A 23,973-nucleotide genomic window follows, 5' to 3' on the forward strand; every position below is an offset into this window, starting at 1 on the left:
CAAATTTACTCTATCTTGTTTCTTTTTCTATTCTTCTTGTAGCCCTTCATAAACAAATCTTTTGATAAAAAAAAAAAAAAAGCAACTTGTTTTTGTTTTTTTTTGAAACTAACTGGATTATTAGTACAGCACCTCTCCTCTCTTTATATTTCATTTATTTATACAAATAAGCTATTAACTTTTTGGCCATGGGCAATATCAAATTGCTGTAGAGCCAAGGCTGTATTTGGAACAAAACACACAGAAGATGAAAGCAGATTCTCTTTGCAGCACCATCTGCAATGTAAAATCTGACCTTAAAACATGTTGTTGAGCTTTGTCTCTTAATCCTCGTAGACTTTGGTCCCCAAATCGTCTTTCAGCCAATGGGAGGCTGCAGCATTACTGCAAAATAGTAATGAATCCACTTATGCCCCAGGTTCTACACTACATAAATACTATGCCTCTCACACATACATACTATTATTTAAAATACATGTTTATTTTTTATTAATAAAGTATAAATTTATTTAAAATCATTACTGAATTCATAAAAGCTTTTGTTCACATGCATTTTTCGCAGCCAGTTGATACTAAAAGTATGAGTGGTACACTATGTGGAGCTTTGTGTATATGTATACTTTTAAGTATTGAAATGGACATAGAAACTTTCAGGGCAATTGCTGTAGTTTGCCTCAGTGTTGGTTGGGATTAGAGCAACTCTATCAATTAGTGGCAGGGCTGTAAGCAATCCATCAATAACAGATTATAAAGACAGAATAGACCATCATTATTACCTAGGCTCTCTCAGAGGGCTACGAATATAACTGGGTATGGCTGTAACAGCATCTACTCATTACTGGTGTCCTAATTGATGCTTACCTCAATTAAATAAATGCCTCATGTGTTTACAACCTTGTAAGATGCTATGTTTATTTTCTTTCACCTGCAGTTCCCTTGACTTATGTTTTTGCTCTTCATTTTTGACACATTACAGCTTATTTATTTATTTTTATTAAATTTATTGGGGTGACATTTGTTATTGAAATTATATAGGTTTCAGGTATACGTTCTATGATCAATCTACTTAAGTATCAGTCTTAAAGAATGAGTCTTCAGCATTGTATTTTATAAAACAGAAATATGTTAGTAATGTTAATTGAAAATCAAATTAAATTGAAGTGAGTGTTAAAAGCTAAATATGTCCTTTTTTATTCTGATTACTATAGTATTTTAATGAGCAATAATTTTAGATATTTTCAGCCTTTACACAGATAGATTCCTACACTTTACATATAAAGCAACATACTAAGATGCAATGTCCTTTTTATTTGCTGTTACCTGTCCACGTTATTTCAATACCTAGCACAGTGCCTTGCACTTAGTAAGTTCATAAAGATACTTTTTTAAAGCGAATGAATGATTAATTCTTTATTTTCACCCATCAAATAATGATCTATTAGTCTTTTACATTAAAAATATCTCCCAACTTCTTCTTTATTTGGTTTTTTAAAGTAGAAAAATGTTAATAATCAATGTTTAAGAAAAATCCAGTTTTAGGCAATTAACAGGGTTTGTCTAACCCTATCACTAAAAGTAACTTTATATTTAATGATAAAAAAAGTGTTAGAAAATGTACACTTCCATAAGATCAAGTTTCCTTGCTTTACATTTTTTCAATGCTTTGCTCTATACATGAAGGACCTATCTATATATGTTGACATTTAGCATTGAAACTGAGTTTGTGTCAAATTCATTACTTGTTGTTAAGATAAGAATGATAGCATTGGATTAAATAATGAATTTCCTAGCTAAACCTTCAGAATTCAACAGTTACTGTTAAAGTCCATTATATAGCTAAAATTTTGCCCTCCCAGCATTTTTCCCTCTCAGAATTTCTTCTATTAGCTACCTAATTATTTATTAAGCTTTGTGGGGGAATATCCTCATGCTTTGTGGTTTTTGACTCATTTTGCCAAGTTGTTTCTCTGGTCTTTGGTACTTTTTTTTTTTTAACCAGTACTTGTATTTCATATTGCAAACACTACGATTGCATAGGTGCACATCTTCCTTCCAGACCTCTAAGTTGGTTTTCACTTTTCCTTCAGTGTGTTCAAGTAGGTAAACTCTGAGTTAGACTTTTGTGTTTTAATAGATACTTTAATACTCTAAGAAGAACATGGGGATACATGAGGGGATACCTCAGAGATTTACTCTGCAGACTGTAAAGGTCAGGTTGCTTTTGAAATCATGGGCCCTCTTTTATCTGCAAAGGCTCTACGCAGCATCAGAGTCCAGAATGAGGTTCGAAAGCCAGGCTGGCTAAGCTTAAATCCCATCTCTGCCATCTACAAGCTTCCACCTTGGTTAAGTTACTCATCTTTTGTGTATCTTAGTTTCTTAGCTATAAAATGGGGATGACAATGTGATATTCTCATTTAATTTAGTCAGCAAATAGCTATTGTTTAGGAGCTCATATTACTGGTGGGAAGGATGCAGCACAGACGGCCAGAGAGGGAAGGGAGCTCCTAGGAGATGGTAGAAAGTACAGACAAGGCAGGCGGGGCTTTCAAGGGGATTCTGCCTGCCTCATAAATTTAACCAAGATGAATCATAACAGGGACAGGACATTTCCTCATCTTTAAAATGGTCTATACTGCTTAGCTTAGTATTGTCCTTAGAAACTGATGAAATATTGCCCTTTGGCATTAGAAACAATTTAGTGCTTATCTTTGCAACAGTCACTTGTATGTGTGTTTGTGGACGCAGGTGTGCATATTGTGAGAACAGAATATAATAGAAATGCCAGCTCTTATATAATTTCTGGGAAGGTAATCTATGCCTTTTCATTTCTGAGAAATGCTGTTGATTGTTCCGACTGAGGTATCGCTTCTGTTTTACAAGGAATTCTGCTGGGTCCCCCATTATGATGTGGAAGATCCAAGAAGACACTCTTTATGATGGGCAGTTAAAGATACATGATCACCTGGTGTCCCATGGTTAAGTGTCTCATCACTGCCTGGCTCAGCAGCACAAAAAGAGCCATCTTCCAAAAGGTGCTTGACCCTCCACTGTAATAACGTGGCCTTGTTCCAGAGCCCCAGAGGACTGCATTGTGTTTCCTCACCAGAGCCTTCCAGCAAGTCCACACGGCAGCTGTTCCCACTAGGAACACCACCAGCACCACAAAGCCACTAAATTGTATGGCAGGTGTGCTGCAGCCCAAGCCCGTTGCAGGATGCTCCAGGCTGCATGCAGAGCTGGCAAGCTGTTTTGTCATCCAGGACATGCACCAGAGCAAAGAGGTCTGCCAGGCATTGAGCTCCCTTCTTTGCTCGATTTGAAGTCCCCACCTCCAAATACCATCATATTAGAGATTCTGTCCTTAGCAATATGTCACCACGTATAATGAAGTGGAAAAGACCTGGGAGCATCGACTCAAACCTAGGTGTGAATAAATGATTTCCCAGAAGGAAAGCACAGACCCTGGTTGTACCTGTGCCTTCGTTTCTCCCTAGGCTGGCAGCTTTCTGAAAGCCAGATGTCCTAGGTGGAAGTGGGGCACCGTCATTCTGTTTCAGCATCCTGTCACATAGCCTCACCCGGCCCCTGGCTTCAGTAGGGAGCTGAAAACGATTTCCTGTGTGGGCTGGAGCACTTTTAGACCCTGTTACAGGAGCCGGAATCCTGAATCCCAGAGCTGTTTCTGCACCTGGAAACCACTAGTCCTCATAGTCAGGCCTGCTCACATTTGGTGTCCTTGTCTCTGGTGCACAGAGATTATTTCATGTATTTCCTCCCCCTCCCATTTTTTACATGCCTGCCTTTTCCATGTATTTGGAGCGCAGAGGCTGATGAATGCATAAATGAGCCATCTTGACCTAAATTCCTAATGAAATGTTTATCTTGTCGGTGAAGTAAAGGTGAAAAGAAAAAACATGTCTTATCTGACTGTGTGTATTTTGTAATCTCTCCTTCTTAACATGAGCAAGCCATTTGGTTTTAAAAAGTAAGAGCTTGGAGATTGTTTTGCCGCTTCTCTCTGGACAAAGGGTGCTCTGCCTTCTAACTGAACAGCCCTGGCTGGGTGCAGCAATCCAGGGACAGCCATGACCCAGAGGCCTCAAGAGCACCGGGACACCGTTGTCCATGGATCACACTTCTTAGCGGCAGCAGAAGTAGGTAGATGCCTGTGGTTTGCAGAAATCTTTTTTTAAAAAATATATCTTTATTGATCTCATCAATGATGTGTCATTGATCGGCTGCCTCCTGCACGCCCCCTACTGGGGATCGAGCTCGCAACCCGGGCATGTGCCCTGAAGGCGATCTCCTGGATCCTAGGTCAATGCTCAGCCCCTGAGCTACACCAGCCGGGCTGCAGAAATCCTTCTAACCTGCCTCTAGAATTCCCCAAATTCCTGGTAGTATTGCAAGGACAAAAGTCTGTGTCAGGAAAGACTGTTACTGTCAGAACTACCTGGTCTTCAGGAACCACACCTTCCCACCTGGCAGTTTTGCATTTCCCTTGATTTTCTTTACTTCATCATTTAGTTGCAGTTGCAAAGAGGTAATGTAATCTCTGAAATGAAATAAGCAGAGCCCTTCCATGAGACTTGAAGCTAGTCCAGCAGTACAGAACCCTGCTGTTGGGGTTTGAGCCTACAGTTGCAGTCTTGTTAAAACTGAAGCTCTAGCCCGGCCAGGCGTGGCTCAGTGGCTGAGCATCGACCTAGGATCCAGGCGATCAGGGTTCGATTCCCAGTCAGGGCACATGCCCGGTTGCGGGCTTGATCAATGACTCTCTCATCATTGATGTTTCTATCTCTCTCTCTCCCTCTCCTTTCCTCTCTCTGAAATCAATAAAGATATAAAAAAAAACCTAAAAATTGAAGTTCTATTTCTCCACCCCAATTTAATGAATTATTACCATGCACTGTATTTCATATCATAATTATTGGGAAATTTCTAATAGGTTGCCAGATCAATTTCAAAATTTTAAAACCACTAATTTGAAATTTAAGCTTATTTAAAAATTAAATTTATGGTTGATGAACTGCCTTTTATTGCTTGGCCACTTATAAGTTTTATTGCTCTTCTAAACTAATAGTAAAAGAAATCATATATCAAATGATTTAGAGTACAGTTATAATGACCAAACTAGCAAAATAGCTCATAAACATATGAAGGTGTTATAAAACTCAAGAATGAATTAATGAATGAATCAATTACATATGGTAACCGTGAGATCAAAAACGCTAACTGTGATGCTCAGGGTTTTAGCTGCTCTTCTCTCTTAGCCACTCTGGTGTGTAAGTCCATGATAATCCTACTTCCTACTAACAATTCCAATCTTTTTAGTCTGTTTACTAGGCCCAAGAAAAATATTTCTGTACAGAATTGTCTTAACAAAGATAGATGGGAAAATAATACAAACTCCATCAATATCCAATTTGATTTATAATAAGTTGATACCACCTACAGAGCAGAGGGCACTTACTAGTTCCTCCAGCTCATCCTCATGGGCACCTGTGTAGAACATGGCACCACCATAGGCAAGGGGCAGGATCCAGGGGATGCTGAGGCTAATTCCTGACACAGGCCCCATGCAGACATTAAGCAAAATAGATCTGACTTCTACCCAAAAGTTTCCCTTGGGAAAACAGGGGGGAAAAAAAAAAAAAAAAAAGCAGCAGCCCCATGAAAGTCAATTACAGAGAAATTTTGACAAGTTGGGAGTCAGTAGAAAACTTTGTGAGGAAAGGAGAAAGGAAATCAAAGAAAACAAAGATGGTTTCAGGTTACAAAGGGAAGAGTCAATGGAATAAAAAAGGGAGGGAGGGGAGTGTGCAGGCAGTGGGTATGGTGAGCTCTGCAGCAGTTAACAAATAGGGATTTAACATTTATCAGTCAAATAAATATTTTTGGAGAAGCGACAAAGAAGTATACCTCCTAATATAACTGAAAAACATTGATTTATACTGTAATTTTTGAAAAGCAATTTGTTTTCTTTTCATTAACAGTGTTAATTGATTTCACTTGGAAAATGTAAAGATATCTTCCACTTTCTCAACCTGATTTCTTACATTTGTTCAGAGAACAAATTCATAGTTGCTGAACTCTCCTTGAAAACCCCACCACTCACAATAACTTTTACGGCTTTCCTAAACCAAGGATAAAATAAAGCATAAATCAAAGGGTTCATAGCTGAGTTATAATAAGCACACCAACAGCAAATCTCATAAATGTAGGCAGGGGTTATGAAGCCCATAAAGGTATCCATTAATGAGTCAATGATATAGGGTAACCATGAAATCATAAATGCTATCACCGTGATACTCAGAGTTTTAGCTGCTTTTCTCTCTCTCTTGGCCACTCTGGATTTATAAGTATCTGATGGTGATTCTGTTTGGCTACCAATATTTTCAATCTTTTTAGCTTGTTGTCTAGCCACAAGAAAAATATTACTATAGAGAATTATCATGACAAGCGTAGGTATACAGAAGGATAGAAAATCTATCAACACCCAGCTTTGATTAACAACTGCCTGACAACCTCCTACACAGCTGAGGGCTCTGGACACTTGCTCCAGCCCATCGTCATGGGCACCTGTGTAGAACACGGCACCGCTGTAGGCAACGGGCAGGACCCAGGAGAGACTGATGCAAATTCCTGACACAGGCACCGTGAACTTGACCGGATAGACCAGAGGGTCAGTAACAGCCAGGTACCTGTCGATGGAGATGGAGCACAGGTGGAAGAGAGAAGAGTAACAAAATGCCACATCACAGCACGTGTGGAAAGTACAGAAGCTTTGCCCAAAGTACCAGCAGTTCTCCACGGACCTGACCATGCTGAAGGGCATCACCGTCACCCCCACCAGAAAGTCAGCGCAGGCCAGGGAGGCGATGAGAAAATTGGTTGGAGAGTGCAGCTGCTTGAAATGAAGGATTGAAATCATCACCAGGAGGTTTCCAAACACGGCCAGCAGGGCTCCAAAGCCGAACAGCGTATAGAGAATCAGGCGGGGGCCTGGTGAGTAGGGAGTTTTCACACAGGATCTGCTCACGTTCTCGTAGCAGAGCTGCACAGCTGCAGAGGGGAGCGAGCTGTCACTCATCCTAAGGCTGTAAACACCTCGGCAACATCTGGAGAAGGTCCACCCTTTTGTCAATCACATAAATAGAGCAGTTTTATATTTCCTGAAGGGGGAGAAAAGTTTTTTTTTAAATGGATTACCTTTGCTCTAGTTACCAGATATTATTTCCATGACCTGCCACATATCCATATTTATTTTTAATCTGAGCATATGAAATCACAATATATTCAGCTTAAATAGTCAACAAATGTTAGCTATTATTAACTATTTCCATTATTGTTCTAATACTTAAGAATATAATTGGAAATAATTTTCTAAATCCAATAAGAATTTAACTTCAACTAAATCTGTTGCCAATTTGCTTTTCTCACAAAAGAGGTCTTGCTTAGCAGTCTATCAAACATCTTTTACTCCCTGGTCTCGATGCAGAGAATATTCCTTTTTGTCAAAGTTGGTGAGATATGTGTGATTGTTATTTATTAGCTGCCTTTTTCTATCCACTCCACCCAAGACCATCTGAGGAGTGATGACAGTAACCCTCAAGATGCACAGCCAAATCCCAAATCCAAAATCATCTACCGTGGAGTCCCGGTAGTGAAAGGTGTGAACAGGGGAAGACACTTATATTTCATCATTTCCACTTACAATTTATTGTTTGCTGTAGAATAGCCTCGATACTAAAGCCCACAGGGATGGCTTTAAAAAGGAAAATGAGAGAACATTCTCATTCATAAACAAAGATGCAAAAATCCTCAACAAACTTTGACAAACTAAACCCAGCAATATATACAAAGATGAAACATCATAATTTTAGTCTATGCCAAGAATGGAAGTTTGCTTTAATGTTAGAAAATCTATTCATATAATTTGCCATTTTATTTATTTTATTTTTATTATTTTATTTTTAAAATATATATCTTTATTGATTTCAGAGACAGGAAAGGAGAGGGGGAGCAAGAGAGATAGAAACATCAATGATGAGAGAGTCATTGATCGGCTGCCCCCTGAGCCTGCATCCTGGGCGTGTGCCCTGACCAGGAATCGAACAGCGATCTCCTGGATCCTCGGCCGGCGTTCAACTGCTGAGCCACGCCCGGCTGGGCTGCTGCTTTTTTTTTTTTTTAAATATGTCTTTATTGGTTTCAGAGAGAGGAAGGGAGAGGGAGAGAGAGAAATGGAAACATCAATGATGAGAGAGTCATTGATCGGCTGCCTCCTGCATATTCCCTACTGGGGATCAAGCCCACAACCCGGGCATGATCCCTGACTGGGAATTGAACCGCGATCTCTTGCATCCTAGGTCAGTGCTCAACCGCTGAGCCACGTTGGCCCAGCTAGAGTAGTCTTAATCCTGTAAAACTCTCTAACCACATCCTATTACAGTCTCCCCTGCCACAATATGATCCAACCATGTTTCCCCACGCCCATGCTCTCATTGCCCCCAACAATGTGCCTCAGGACCTTTGCACAGGTTGTCACATCTACCTGCATTATTTTTCACCAGAGCTTCACAGACTTGTCTCATCACCACCCTTCAGACCTCAGCCTTTACTTCACTTCCTCAGAAAAATCATTATCTCCATAAGGTTGGTATCTCTACCTCTCATTTGTGGGGTTTTTCCTACCTTGTTTTCTCATTACCTTAATTGTACTTATGAGAATTTGGTCTAATCTTATTTGTCTGTTTACTTGTCTATCTCTCCCGATGACATGTAAGCTCCATGAGGTCAAACACTTCTTAAGTATCACCATGAGTAAACCAGGCAGTTTTTATTGCTTTGTTTCTCTGTTCCTTTGTTGTTGTTTTGTTTCAGTTAGTCAAGTGGATAAGTAAAATTCAAATTCATTCCCTAGCTTTGGAAGAATGCAAGTAAATGCATTTTTGAATAAAAAGAATTAAGTAAGTAAATCTAATCTGACCAAGAATCTTTGAAAAATAGAGACAAATGTCTTACAACTGGAATAAGGCCTGAAGAAGGAAACTCTCAAAAAAGGTTTTTGGTTCTGGGATATATTACATTAAAGCTGAAATGCAATATGCATAGTCCCACTTCAGTGGTTGGAAATGGGTCCTTTACTAAACCTGATGACACACTCCTTTGGCCTAAAATTCAGGCAGTCTTCTCTAAACCCCAAGCCAGGCTAAATTTTCCTCCCTACTCCCTTAGCTTCCTGCACTGTAATCGAGTGGCTAATGGTCTTTCCTATTAGACCATAGCCCTTTGAGGTCAGGATTCGGGTTTTATTAATCGCTGAACCATAAGCCCTCACAGCAGCACATGGCACATAGTAGATGCTCACTAAATGTTTGTTGAACTGAGTATCTTTTAATACAGAGAGCAAGGTATTCATGGTAGTCACCATCCTCCTGAGATAATGGCTACTCTCTTCAGCCTGGATGAGTCCTAGAAAGGAGAGCATTAGACTAAGAATAGTGACAGGATTGCTCACTTTCCTTGAAGAGCATGTGGGGCTGTTCTGAAAAATAATTGAGCTAATGTTCATGAACACCCTCTGTAAATTATAAAAGTTCTTTGTTAAGGTAAGGAATGATTATGGCTACCACAGAAGCTTCCACCTGCTCCTCCCGTTCTCCTCTATTTACCTCTGCTCCTAGGGAGCCAAATAAAATGCTGGTCTGCACAGAAGACCATCACATGGCCTCAAACATCAGTGTGCACTGAATGACTGGCTGCCTTTCTTGTTCAGTCCCTCAGGTGTAGCAGTCCAAATGTCTTTGTTGAATTCCCAAAGAAGATGGGAGGCTCATCATGTACAGCAAGTTGTAAAGTGCTCCTGACATTGTAAGGGGCTCTGTTGCCCTACCAGGCCCTGGAAGGGGGTCTAACTTGGCCTGAAGCCTGAGGACTCTTCCTATTTCTTTCATTCTTCAAAAGGAAGCCTCTGAATGTTGCCTTCCAGATAAGGGCCGAGGAAATCTCCTCCTGAAGGATTAAATTACTGCAATCAGAAGAGAATAAACCAATACTCTGCTAAGCATCTTAAAACCCAATTCTAATTTCAAATACTATCCTGTGAAAACAATAATTTACTGACATTGCAGGACCTAAATATGCTATATTCAAATTATCAAATTATAATTACTGACCTCGGGAAGCTATAAATGTTCAACAGACCAGGTAGATCAAGAGGGTATTGGGAATTCTTAACCAAATAAAAATGTTATTGAAGGTGTTTTGGAGTAAAGTTTCCCAATAGCAAGAGTAGATTTTAAAAAAGCAAAAAGTTTATGAATGCATTTAGGATGTATGTATGTGAACATTAGAAACCTTAGGATTAGATGTCCTGCATAGAGGCACTATGTCATTGGCCAGGTCAGAGAATGGAGGGGGTTTGATTAACCAAATATTCAGATATTAGTCTAAGAATTGTTACAATAAAATACTTAACATTAAAATCTATGGTAATGGAAACAAACTTTCTTTTCCAACCTACCAGTGTCTAAAGGTTATTGTTATGAAAAGCAAACTTAGTACCTGCACATACAGGCAAACACTAATGAATAAATTGCTCCAGCCACATATAAACATTCTAAGTTTTTAAATATATTCCATTAAAAATTTTTCCAACCTGTCAATACAGAGGATAGTGAACAATATTTCTACATGACCAAACTTTTCTGTGAAGCAGTTGGACTATTGACACCTGAGGAAAAGGAAGGGAAGAGCTCATTCTTAGCCTCAGGAAGTTCACTATCTGAGCATGAAAGCTTCTTTCTAAGTGTTGCAAGTGATTCTGAGTTGATGAGTCATTTTCCACTGTGTGCCTCTGCTGGTCCTGTGCTCAAGTTCCCCAGCACAACACTGTGCACATATGACCAAAGTCCATTAGAATAGGAATTAAATTCAGTTCAATTTCCTCTTTACAAATAGCTCTTTGCTTTATCTTTCCTTCCAAGAAAAGCAGCCCCCACCGTCCAACATCCTTTGTTTTATAATTGTTTATGTCTGTGAACTTGAGTAACTCTCATTTTCCTCAAAGTTTCTATGTTTTAGTCACCTGGTGAATGTGTTCAGAGATTTTTCTGGGAAGGGCACCATGCCAGGCACTGTGGGATACTAACATGAATAATATAAGGTTATAGTCTTGCATACAAGAAGTTAGCTGCTAGATGAACAACTAACACACCTGTGCACAACCAACACTAGTACAAAGCAGGAGTCAGAAGAGACAGGTTTGCCCCGACCTGTTTGCTCAGTGGTTAGAGCTTTGGCCTATGGACTGAAGGGTCCTGTGTTCAGTTCCAGCCAAGGGCACTACTGCAGTTGCAGGCTCGATCCCCAGCCCTGGTCTGGGCGTGTGTGGGAGGCAACCAATGGATGTGTCTCTCTCACATCTGTTTCTCTGTCTTCCCCTTCCACTCCCTCTGAAAAGCAATGGGAAAAGCATCCTTGAGTGAAGATTAAAAAAAAAAAGACACAGGTTTGGGGTCGGTGGGGTGGGATTAGAAGGAAGATGCTGGAGATGTTTCATTTGAATCTTGAGGGAGCATCCAAAAAGATATTTTACTGAGAGTAAAAAATGAGAAACTCAAATTTGAGGGAAATGAGAGGGACTAAGATAAATATATTTGAGAGAAATAGAAAGAGAGGTGGTCATTGAAGCCATGAGATTAGAACAGGGTTTCTCAACCATGGCATTACTGAAGTTTTGGACCAGATAATTCCTCATTGTGGGGGGCTGTTCTGTGCATTATAGCATGTTTAGCAGCATGCCTCTCTTCTGCCTCCTAGATGTCATTGCCACTCCCTCTCTGGTTGTAACAACAAAAATGTCTCCAGACATTGCCAAATGCCCCCAAGGGGCAAAACTGTTCTGACTGAGAACTGCTGGATTAGAAAGACAGAGAGATGGTGTGAAGAATGAAAAGAATATTATAAAAAACAAAATTTGGTGAAATAAGTTTATGGGGTAGGAAAAGGAAGAGATAGACTAAAGGACCCAGAGAAGAGACATTAAGTGAGGCCATAAATATTATCCTAAAACTGGGGCAGGGAAAGAACTTCAGTTTGTGAATGAAGCTCAGGCTTGGGGAATAATTAGTATGTGTACTCCCCGCCCCGAAGAGATGGTCACACCACCTCTATACATGCACGCAGGCCACATGTGTATATAGATAAAAATTATGAGAGAAAGAAAGAATATGCTTCTAAACTCTTTCTTTATCCATTCTTCTCATTTAATAAGACAGTCCAGTTTTATCAAAATATTGCCAACCTCACATCAACTCTTTTTGAAAAGAAGTTTAAGTCCGAACCAATAAAATTGGAAGTAAATACAGCTGTCTGCTTCCTTCCCCCTTTCTGTCATTCACACGCTTCACAATTCAGGCTCCCAGGACTCTCCGGCTCTCTCCCCACTTCCCTAAGATGCAACAATAATCTCAGGAAAGATTTAGATAAACTGTACATAGCTGTCATTGAATGTGAAGACCAACTGTGTCTCCTCTTCTGATCTTTACAAGAAAAAAAGTAGAAAGCCCTTATTATTTGATTTAAGCCAAAGGAGTAAAATTCTAAATCTTTAATTTTGGAAATTCAGGAATCAGCAAGGCTTGGAAGACAGTTTCTCCTTATTGGAGATGCCTTCCTCAAATCTTAGAAATTAGCCCCTTTCGTAGCTCTGGTATACCCAGAAGGCTAGAGTCAGTCCTCATGCTTGCATGTCTGTTATACCAATTGGAAGAATCTATCTGTTCTGTCCACACTCCTACCACTAGGAAAGGATCGTAGAGAACAGAAAGCTTTGCCTAAGCATGTCCAGGAAACAGGCCTAGGGTGGAAGAGTCAGGGTGGAAGATCATTCCTGTGACAATCATCCTCAGTGCCTTGCGAAACCAAGGGTAAAACATGCCATATATAATGGGGTTGAAAGTGGAATTGAAATAACCCAGCCAGAGGAAGACATTATACAAGTCTTCAGGAGTTGTGAAGTTAATGAAAGGGTCTGTAATCGTCAAGAGGAAAAAGGGCAGCCAGCACAACACAAACACTCCCATGACTATGCTTAAAGTCTTGGTGGCCTTGCTTTCTGTTTTGGATGATGCTCTCATTTTGCTTACTGACCCAACCTGTTTCATCACAGGACCCGTGCCGATCTGCTTAGCGTGCTTCCTGGCTACTGTGAAAATGTGTACGTAAATCCCCACCATCACGGTCCCAGGGAGGAAAAAGGCTATAAAGGAGGCCATAACCCCCCAGAACTTGTTAAATATCAACACACACAAACCTGCGCAGTCAATGGCTGCAACAAAATCCTCTGCACCAATTATGTTTAATTCTGAGAACACTAGGCCGAAGGCAAAAAAGATTGGAACAGACCAACTGATGAGCAGAAAGACCTCTATGACAGGAATGGTGATTTTGGTGACATAATGCAAAGGGTCACAAACAGCATAGTAACGGTCCACTGAGATGAAGCAGAGGTGAAAAATGGAGGTGGTACAGAGCATGATGTCACAGCAGCTGTGGACTTTGCAGAAGAGATTTCCAAAGTACCAGCAGGATTCAATGGACCGGATCATACTGAAGGGCATGACCACACAGCTCAGCAGAAAGTCAGTGGTGGCCATGGAGAGGATCAGGAAGTTGGTTGGGGTGTGGAGCTGCTTGAAGTGGGTGATAGCGATGATCACAACCAGATTGCCCAGTATGGTCATCATTATAGCGCCAATCATGACTATGTACATGGCAGAGACGCTCAGCGCAGACCTCACACCTCTAGGGCATGAATTGTTGACCGAAGCAAAGCAAAGTTGTACTTCTGCAGGGTTCCAAAGGCCAGGTGAATTCATTGTCTTGGGCCTTTGGGTACTATGAGTCTTTTGCAAAAGTACTGTGTTCCCCTCCTTTCCGTGAAAGAAAGGAAAAACAATAAAAATTACTGAAAACTTTTCAGAGAGGCCCAGCGGGCTACATTTCCAGTCCCAGGTTGAATTCCCTACTGTTCAGGAGCACTGGTTTGGATCCGGCCCTTACTACACACAATATATTCAATTAAGGAAACATTTCTCTCTGCAATGTAAACAATATAGTTTTTAGAATTTAGAGCAATATACGGTAAACAAAAAATATGTTAATGCCTACAAGATTATACATGAATAATCTCAAAATGAAGGGGAAAATATTTCAAATGATGAACTCTGTAAATCTCGTGGCTTATCTCCTTTCATTTAGCAGCAATTTCATGAATTCAAATTCAGGTTGAGATCATCTTGTCCACAGATTTCAAGTCTCATGTTGGAAACAAATTTGACATATATGGATGCTTGTTTTGTTGTTGTTGTTGTTTTTAATCTTAGTCATTTATATATATCTTATTTATTTTTTTAACATCTTTATTCATTTAATTTATTGGCGTGACATTGGTTAATAAAATTATATAGGTTTCAGGGATACAGTTTTATAATACATCCTTGTGTGCCCATTGTTTAAGCTGTTGCTTTATATAATTTATGCATGTTGCTCTTAAAATGTGGAATTAATGGGACTGGCTCACCCAGAGTATGACATGGGTTTGGTTTGTTTTTCCAGTGCCAGGACTTGATGTATAATCCTGATGACCAATGACAAAAATTAGTGAGATCTAGGGCCAGGTTAGAGAGGTGGACTTTGGCCAGAGAATAGATTAAAACTCCCTGGTCCATTGGGAAAATGAACCCACAAGCACGTCCTACCTGATTTACTTGGAAAAGATATTAATGAGAATACAAGTACCTTTGAAAATAATATTTACAGTATTTGCTACTAAAGCTCAACATTCTTTCCAATGTGTATTAGTTGAAATCTTAACAGTATAGCACATTTTATTTGCTTCAGATATAGTAATTTAATTTTTTCAGATTAGCATTTTTCTTTAGATATATTTTAATTGTAACAATCAAACATTATGCCGTTGAGTTGAACTTGACAAATAGAGAAGTAAAATGTAAGAAAGACAAAGACTTGTTTAACTTTTTAATAAACTGTAGTCAGTCTTGGAACACACAGCACAAATTATTTCGTTACTTATTACTTTGCCTTCTAAGCTCTAAGATATTGAATATAATGAAATCTTAAACATCTAGTTACCTTCTTTAATTAATCAACTTTATTTTGCCATTTATCTTCTTTGTATTTGTGAATTAATTTTTTTCTTTATTTTATTTTTCCCCATCACCATTTATCCCCCACACCCTCTTCCAACTCCTTCTAAAATCTTTTCTTTTTAATGTTCTTTTAAAATTTATCTTTAAAGATAGCTAACAATTACCACAGCATTACTTCGGTATTTGTCACTGTATATACATAGACTTAGCATTCCTCATACAAAATAGCACACTCTTTAATACTTCATGGTGTAATTTCTGGAGTTTAAAGTTTCATTTTTGAAAACATAATTCCTGGAAAGATTGATATTATTTAATTCCTAGGTTTATAAGGGAAATTTTATTTATTTTATTCTATTTTTTGGAAAACACAATATGAAACACTTGCTAGAAATTAATAGCATTATCTCATATTTCTATGATGTATGATTATATGTATTAGAGAAATATTCAAACCTCTAAATGTTAGATTAAGACAAAAAGGGTAAGACACATGGTTATTTAAAAGATTATTACATGGGTAAATTGTTAAGGTAATGTCAAAGGTAATAATACTTCTAAGCCCCTACCTTAAGCTTTTGACCAAAATTTATAAAAACAAATAAGAAAATGCAAATATGACTGCTGGTCTATTGCTCTGTTTAAAAAGGAGATGCTCATGAAATTAAATGCACTTGGGGTTTTGTTTATTGTTTAAAAACTGAACAGAACATAGATTCTTTTTCTTTGAAGATTCACCTCCACAAAAGATACAGTAATTTTATAAATAAAACACAATGAAGTTTGACATCTCACTTTTATCATGGGACATAATAGCATTGCAACAAAGAACCAAATTCACAGCAACATTGCAATCACCTAATGAAAGCACAGAGGTGTTAATTATTTTTGCCAGGAGTTCAAAATAAATATTTGCTAACAGTTCTGGGGAGGAGCAAAGACTGCATTGTTTATTAGTTCAAATGTAGTTCTTTAAGGGAAAAGATTACAGAGTAAAGACACAGACATAAGGACTCCGAAATAATGATTTTGAAAATCTAAAAGTTCCTCAGAATTTTAAGGAAAAAAATGAAAAAGGCATTAAGTAATAATATTTCAAGTATCAAATACCTAACATTTAAAAAATGTATATTTATTTCGCTTAAATAAGGAATATATTCAACAAGCTCAATAATATGTTGTAAATAAAGTGGAAAATTTGGAGAGAACACATCATACCTGCTTTATCAGAAATTACTTTTCTTCTCTTACTCAAACACTCCACCTCCGTGTGTTTCTCTGAAAATAATGTTTTTATCTTCTTTTGTTATATCATATTTAGTAGGTTTTTTTAGGTAAGGAAAGTTGCTTATGAATTAGATTTAAGAAAGATCTGCAGCAGGTCTTTCTCTTGTTGACTCTTTAGAATTTCAGTGATTTGAAAAACGGATCCAGACTTATATTTATAGTATTTTAAATTTGATTCTTTTCACCATGTTAAAAAAAAAGATAAATCTATTTTTTTCTTTTTCCTCTCTTAATATTTTCTCCTTTGGTTTACAAGAATTTGTTCGGCTAAGCAGGCATTTTGGAGTTAAAACCATTGAAAGGTGGCCTATCTGCTGTGCCAAAGTTTCTTACCAGGCAAATGAGCATTACACCCGGTGCTCTCTCCCTGCCGCTTGCCCCCAGAAAATGCACCTGGGCCCCGGCTCTGCGGGTGGGCCCCTGGCAGGCGGTGCTGCCCTCGGTATTTATACACAGGCTATGCCTCCGGGGCCGTATGACCTGGGCCCTGTTTTTGACAGGTGGGGCCTTTAACAACCTTCCGTGTGCTGCCAGCAGAGAGATCACAGCAAGTCACCAGAGAATTGGCTCTGGGGCATGAATCTGCTGGGGGCTGTCATCCCTACGACTCCAAAGGGATCGCGTGGACTCGCCTCACTCAAGGCTGGAGTGGAAAAGAAGGAACAGCGAGCTCTTTAATCCCCACTGAAAATCTGACTCATCTACATCTGTTCATTTGCCTGGCAATGATATCATTTGCCAGTGATACTCATTCACACTGCAGTTCATTGTCAGTAATTTTCCAAAGAAAGGCCTTGGCCCAAACAAAAAGCAGTAAGAACCATGTATCAGACCAACTGAATGAAAAATAAAAACTTCCATCACCGTGCGTCAGGGAAAAGTGGCCTGATGGCTCCAGAGGCAGGCCCCGAAGCAAAGGAGTCCAGGCGGAAGGGTGAGATGGGGCTGAGGCAGGGAACCCAAGGCTTCAGAAGACATGTTCCCTTGTTAGCCTCAGTCCATTTTAAACCTAGTTTCAGAGACAGGCAACTTCTGATTCCTGGTGATGTCTGATAGGCTCAAAATGCAACGCGAAATGCACGATCCATTCAGTTTTGCAGGTGTCAACGCTATGCCTGTCCAATTTGCTTTTAAGAAAAGTAAGGTTGGGTATTTCAAAAGCTCCCCACAACAGCCACTGACGTTTTAAATGACTTTTGGACAGAGCAGTCCATTTAGTTAAGAAGGCACGAGAGGAAAGAGTGACATTTTTAAACATAAGTTTGGGGTTTCCCCCTCACTCGGTTCTTTGGGTATAAATCCCCACTTGACCTTGTTGGAGTTGGTTGCTTCTCTCTCTGCTCCCACTACAAACACCCCACTGCAGTAACCTCCCTTGAATAAAGTCGGCCTCATTGCCTTTAATAAGTGTAATGAAGAATTTTTTTTCTAACACACAACCCCTGAAGTTTTTAGAGTAGAGAAATTGTTCAGAAGTAAAGAAACAAATGAGGCTTTTCAAAGCAGGAACTGAGAGGAAGTCAAAAGGACCAGAAGGATCACGAGCCATGAAATGTCGGTCACTGTGGAAGTGGGGCAAGTCAATTTTTTTTATATAGAACTTTATTTTTGTTGCTGACACTATTACAGATGCCCCTGTTTCCTCCCCTTTGCTCACCTGCATCCAGCCCCTGCCCCCCTTCCCTCTGGCCATCTCCACTCTGTTGTCTGTGGCCACGGGCAATGCACCTAAATTCTTTGGCTAATCTTCACCTTCTTTCGCCCAGTCCCCACCTCCGCCCTCCCCCCTCCCCTTCATCAGCATCTCCCCAGCCTAAGCTACCATCTCCTCTCGTCTGTCTGGACTTGCAATCAGTAGCCTCCTACCTGCTCTTCTCAAATTCGCTCTTGTTCTTCTCTTATTAATTCTTTACACCAAAGGCGTTTCAAACCACTCATCTGAGTCTGCTGTGCCTCGCTGCACCGCCCCTCGCTCTCTATGGGCCTAAAGTGAACTGGGACTCAGGATCAGTCTGCTTTCCCCCTCCTTCTCTCCCTCCCACAACTTAATCCCGGGTGCGAGGAGACACGGGCATGACTGTTACATGTACTCGTGTATGTCCCAGTCTATCATATAAAGGAAGGTTCTGTTGTCCCTTAATGTTTCCCAGAAAGATTACCGCAAGGACTTTTACCTAGTGCTAATGACCTGACTTACATCGTAGGCACTGTGGTGTGGATGAAATTTATTTGGTGGAACTGCAGGCAACTTTCAGAGAAAGTGGTTAAAACAAGTACAAGGAGAGGCCTTGTGATTGCTGGCTGCTGGTGCAGACACACCATGCAGGTTAAGAAGCTGGAGACAGAGGAAACAGAAAGTCCTTTCAAATATAAACCACAAAGTAAGAAAATCATAAGGGTGAAAACTCAAATTGCATATGACGATTTGTAATCAACCGCTCCTCCTATGAGCAGCTCTTTCTAGTGAGCTTTGGTGTGTCAGGAAATAAATGAATAATTTATATGATGATTCTGAATAATTCTCCCAAGCTAAATGATGAGGTGGACTTCGGGTTGATAGTAACAACCAGTCTTATGTCTCACTTCTTCTGTGGATTCACAAGTCATAATGATCTTCCATTTTCTGAATTCTTAGAGTGGACTCAGAGAGGAACCAAAACCATTAGCACTTTTAAAAAAAATTCTTATATTGGTCTTTAATCGTTTTATGTGTATAAGTCAAGGCCAACCTGTTCTCAACTATGTTTTATATTTCTTTTGTACATTTTCCTTACCAGATGGCTATTGTTGTGTTGGCTGCTGTCATTTTTTTATTTGACAATCTAAAGGAAAAGAGGTCAGTGCCCCTGACTAATAAGTCAGGTATTGCGTGTTTTACAAATTCTTGTGGCAAGCATACCTGTTGAAAATCGCTGGTCTAGTCAATGAGTAAGCTCTTGCTGTGCTCTTTTAATGACCCCAGGGGTCAGTCACATACCCAATTGGTTGACAACTAATAAATGATTGATTGAACAGCTGACCAGAGATACTGAATGTAGCTCTTGTGCAGGTTACAGAACACGTATCTAGATGACTGAAATTTAATAGAGTAACATTTGCAGTGATCTGGCGATGTAAGGCATGTGCTCCAGGTAAAAATAATAACAGTCTCATTTTCAATACTCTATTCCCTTTTCTGATGGCTGTTTAATTAATGTGCTTCAGGAAACAGATTTGCAGTTTCTGAATGGGAGCTAAATATTTTCCCTGACACTATGTACTTGAGAGCTTTCCGAAACCATGGATAAAAAAACCCATGAATGAGGGGGTTGCAAGTGGAATTGAAGTACCCAAGCCACACCAAAAGGTCAAGTATTATTATGGGAGTAGAATTGCCTAAATATGGGTCGATCAAAACAGCGAGAAAACAAGGCAACCAGCAAGCTAGAAACACCCCCATTACTATACCGAGGGTCTTAGCTGCTTTCCTGTCCTTCTTCTTAGATAGATTTTTGTTCACTTCTTCCTTTGTGTTTTCAGGCATGTTGCTGATAACTCGAGCATGTCGCTTGGAAACCACAAAAATTTTCCCATAAATACCAACCATGATGGAGCCAGGAGTAAAGAAACATGTGGTGAACAGTACTGTCCCCCAAAATTTGTTAAAAGTAAGTGCACAGAAATTGAAACAGGCAGCAAGGATCTCATAGCTCTGCATCCCGGACACGTTGGCCTCGGATAGAACTAAAGCGAAAGAGAAGAGAGCGGGGGCCGACCAGCAAAATGCCAGCAGGCGCCGTATCATGGAGGTGGTCATTGTGGTTGCGTAGTGTAAAGGGTAACACACAGCGTAGAACCGATCAACAGCAATGGAACACAGGTGGAAGATGGAGGTCAGGCTCAGCATCATGTCAAAGCTCGCGTGGAACTTGCAAAAGCCGTCCCCAAAGTACCAGCAGCTCTCCACCGACCGCACCATGCTGTACGGCATTATGACAAAACCCAGCAGAAAGTCCGTGGTTGCCATGGAAAGGATCAGAAAATTGGTGGGGGAGTGAAGCTGTTTGAAATGTGATATGGAAATCATTATAACCAAGTTTCCAAGGATGGTGATAACCATGGCTCCCGTCATAATCGAGTACATTACCACTCGGATGTGGAAAGGGCGGTTGGTGGGAGGACAGGATTTGTTTCCAAATTCTGGACAGCTGGATAAGTCTTCAGGAATATAAGTTAGATCCATGGCGCTTTATCTTTTCAAATTCTTTTCTAGGAAGGTGAATCAGTGTTTCTTCTCTTCTTAAGATGAGTCCGGGAAATTTCAGCTCCTAAGAGTACAATAAAGTTCAGAGTCACTTGTTATGAATTCATTTCAATGATAACTTATTTAAATATTTTGAATTATGGCAATTGTGTCTGCTTTCTGAGTCATTTGTCCTTTGTTGAGTCTTCCATGTTATCTATTATGTTGAGCATAGCCTCTATGAAATTGCCAGTTCTATATGTCAGAAATGTTCAAATATTAATAATTACTCATTAAGATCTTTTCCTTTCCCCCTCATATTTCAACTTCAAGCACTGGCTGATAAAAAGGTTGGCATATCTCTAGTCAGAGATATGAGTCAGATTTTCAATGCAAGACTATATCATGGAGCTAAAGCTTATTGAAGAGAAACTTCAAAGAGCTGAACACATTTATTCAGTAGGAGGAAGAGTTGGCCCGACAACAAACTCTAGGTTCAGAATCTAATTTTCATAGCCTTTAAATATGAATGGCATAGAAGATGTAGTAGATAATAGAAATTTACAACCCATGGTTCTACCAGAAGAAGACAAATATACTCACATGCTATCTATAAGGTACCGACTAACACAAGCGTCACCATTGTTACCAGGCATGTTCACCTCTTCCAGAACTGAGCTCTTCTGGTACAGTTGCCATTGCCACCCCTATGTGTATCTATGGGCTGATATCTAAATTAATCCAAATTATGATTTTTCTTATTTTTATTTGTTGAAAAAAAATCAGCTAAGAAGAATCATCAAAGGAAAATAGGAGCAATTAGTGTCATTTAAATTAAATGTAATAAGAAACAAAATTTAAAAATTTTTCTATTTCAACACAAATGTGGATAATTTCCTTTAATAATGTGCTTTCTTTTTCTTCTGAAATTCAGATTGGCCCTTGCTTCTGGAACTTAAGGCTAAAGTGTAAAGTATTTTAGCTGATTAGATAATTGCTTAAGAGAACCACATAAAATTTCAAACTAGCCTCTCTGACCATTTCTGAAGGCCTCCTCAGGGTGTGCTAGGAAGGAGGAAGTTTCTTACCAGAAAGAGCACCCATTTAAAGACCTGGAACTAGCATTAACAATGATTTTTGCATCATTTCTCTTATCACAGGTCAGAAGTTAATGTCAAATTTTATATAATCTATTTAAAAATTGATCTTAAACTATTAAGGTCTTAAATGCAAATTCTATTTTTAAAGCTCCAAAATCATTCTTGGCCTAAATGGAAATTTTGTCCAAAGAGAAAATTTGTATTAATTTTTAATTAAACTTGTTAAATAAAAACAACAGGGTGACAGTACAGTTTCATGAGTAATTTCAAAATTTAGGCTAGTATATTATTACAAACCTATAAATGGTATATGGAGTATAATAGAAAAGATAAGCAAAAGTTTGAAATTTATGAAAACTCATTATATTGTATCTTTTCTGGTTCTTCTTTAATATCTCATATAGATGATAATAAACATTTAAGACTACAATAACAAAGACTACTTTAAAGCCATTTTAGAGATGACAATAAGTTGGTTGTATTCAAATGCAACACTGAAAACTGAAATAAACAAAATTATTTCTTCTATACATCTACTTTGTAACTATCTATACTAATTTACACTTGTGACATCAAAAAGTAAAAATAGTGCCCGGCATGTAAATGACATTTATTCTAAATAGCTTACAGTTCATAAGGAAACCTTATAAAGCCACACGGCAGTTGGCAGTGAGCAGAGATGACACCTTGAAACCGTTGTCTTCTTAAAAGCAGCTGGGAGGGAGTGACAGTAAATACACTCACAGAACAGGCAGAGCAACCTCCATCTCAGAGAGCAGGGCAGAAGAAAGAGGGAAAATTAAAACCAAAGCAAAGCGTCATTGCTGTAATTAGCTATAAACTACAGCATAATTTGAAAACTAGCAGAAGAGAAGAATCTTTACGAAAACTAAGTATCAGAGAATGTATTAGAAGTAGAGGGCCAAAAAGGAATTGATCTAAATAAATCGTTTATCTAGACTACATATACAGGGTGGGGAAAAATAGGTTTGTAGTTGTTTGTATGGAAGTTTGCAGTTGTTTGTATGGAAAATGATACAAAAGTTAATAAATAATAATACAAGAATAAACTGTTTCATGTACTCACAACTGTAATCCTACTTTTGCCCCACCCTGTACCTTTTTTTTTTTTTTTTGGTGGATACAATGAAAAGGATCTGGGACAAAAGGCCTTAGCTAGGACATCAGAGCACACACTTGTATATTATAAATTATCCTTCAGCATCTGTTTGCATGGAAACCCTGGTTGTAGCCTTTCTTCCCTTCAGTCTACAATGCTCCAGCCACCTTTGGCCACAGTGGCCTCTACATTGCCCTACAAATGCCCACTTGGTAGCTTGGACTGCTCCCTTTCCTCCACCTGATTGCCAATCCTTTCATCTATGACCGCTTCAAGGCTCAGCTCACATATCATTTCTTTCCAGAAACCTTTTTTGACTCTCCCAGTTGAAGTTAACCTCATAATATAATAGACTATGTTAATCTCATAATATAATAGACTATTGGGGTGACCAAAGATCTTAGATAGGTGGTTTCATTTCCCCCTCGTATAGCTGACTTTGATTTCAAATACCTTTGTTTCTTTCTTCTGGCATAGCACTTTTTAAAACTACCTTATCTTAACCATAAATTTCTCAAGAAATTTACTGTTACTGAGATAACATCCCATTGATCTAACCTTTGAAACACAGAGCCATGTACATGGTAGTGAAGCAATTGAATTAAATGGAAAGAAATTAATTCCAACACACCATGAAATCTATGTAATAAGCATCTAGTCTCATGGTATTAGAGACACTTGTTTGGGAAAGATAAAAAATTAGGAAAACAGTAAATGTTGCTTAGAAAGTAGCTAATCAATTTCCTTTAAAACAAACAGCATTTCAATTGAGGACTAGTCAACAATGAAAATTCTGGGTGTCTGAAAGTTTCTAAATTACTCGAAAAATACATTTCCACTGTATCCTCCAACTGTCCCATGCATACATGAGGTAGCTATTGCTACTAAATGCTGAAACCAACATTATAATCCAGCCCTTTTAGCTTCTGTTCCAGTGAGCCTCCCACTGTCCCGTAGCATCTCTAATACTGGGCAACAATTCATTTCTGATATATTTGGGGAGCAGGAATGTCTATGGCATCATCTTCTTACAGTTCCTCCCATCTCGTCCCTGTTAATCAA

The 23,973-nt window shown here is 39.1% G+C and overlaps 3 protein-coding genes across 3 annotated transcripts; all 3 read right to left on the reverse strand.

The window, feature by feature from the left end:
* Window positions 1–6,058: 6,058 nt before the first annotated feature.
* LOC107530962 (trace amine-associated receptor 6) lies at window positions 6,059–7,096 on the reverse strand. Its single transcript, XM_016204894.2, has one exon. It carries the CDS (start codon window positions 7,094–7,096, stop codon window positions 6,059–6,061), a length of 1,038 nt encoding a protein of 345 aa, XP_016060380.2.
* A 5,749-nt stretch (window positions 7,097–12,845) lies between these two features.
* LOC107530961 (trace amine-associated receptor 4-like) lies at window positions 12,846–13,889 on the reverse strand. Its single transcript, XM_016204893.2, has one exon. The coding sequence runs from the start codon at window positions 13,887–13,889 to the stop codon at window positions 12,846–12,848; it is 1,044 nt and encodes a 347-aa protein (XP_016060379.2).
* A 5,770-nt stretch (window positions 13,890–19,659) lies between these two features.
* On the reverse strand, window positions 19,660–20,691 carry LOC107530960 (trace amine-associated receptor 3). Its single transcript, XM_016204892.2, has one exon. The coding sequence runs from the start codon at window positions 20,689–20,691 to the stop codon at window positions 19,660–19,662; it is 1,032 nt and encodes a 343-aa protein (XP_016060378.2).
* Between the last annotated feature and the right edge of the window lie 3,282 nt (window positions 20,692–23,973).

This window comes from Miniopterus natalensis, chromosome 5 (genome assembly GCF_054644295.1).
Source record: "Miniopterus natalensis isolate mMinNat1 chromosome 5, mMinNat1.hap1, whole genome shotgun sequence".
In the NCBI taxonomy this organism is placed as follows: domain Eukaryota; kingdom Metazoa; phylum Chordata; class Mammalia; order Chiroptera; family Miniopteridae; genus Miniopterus; species Miniopterus natalensis.

What these genes read in the sequence shown, in the direction of transcription:
- LOC107530961 (XM_016204893.2), bottom strand. Translation starts at nt 13,889, where the DNA reads ATGAATTCACCTGGCCTTTGGAACCCTGCAGAAGTACAACTTTGCTTT.
- LOC107530960 (XM_016204892.2), bottom strand. Translation starts at nt 20,691, where the DNA reads ATGGATCTAACTTATATTCCTGAAGACTTATCCAGCTGTCCAGAATTT.
- LOC107530962 (XM_016204894.2), bottom strand. Translation starts at nt 7,096, where the DNA reads ATGAGTGACAGCTCGCTCCCCTCTGCAGCTGTGCAGCTCTGCTACGAG.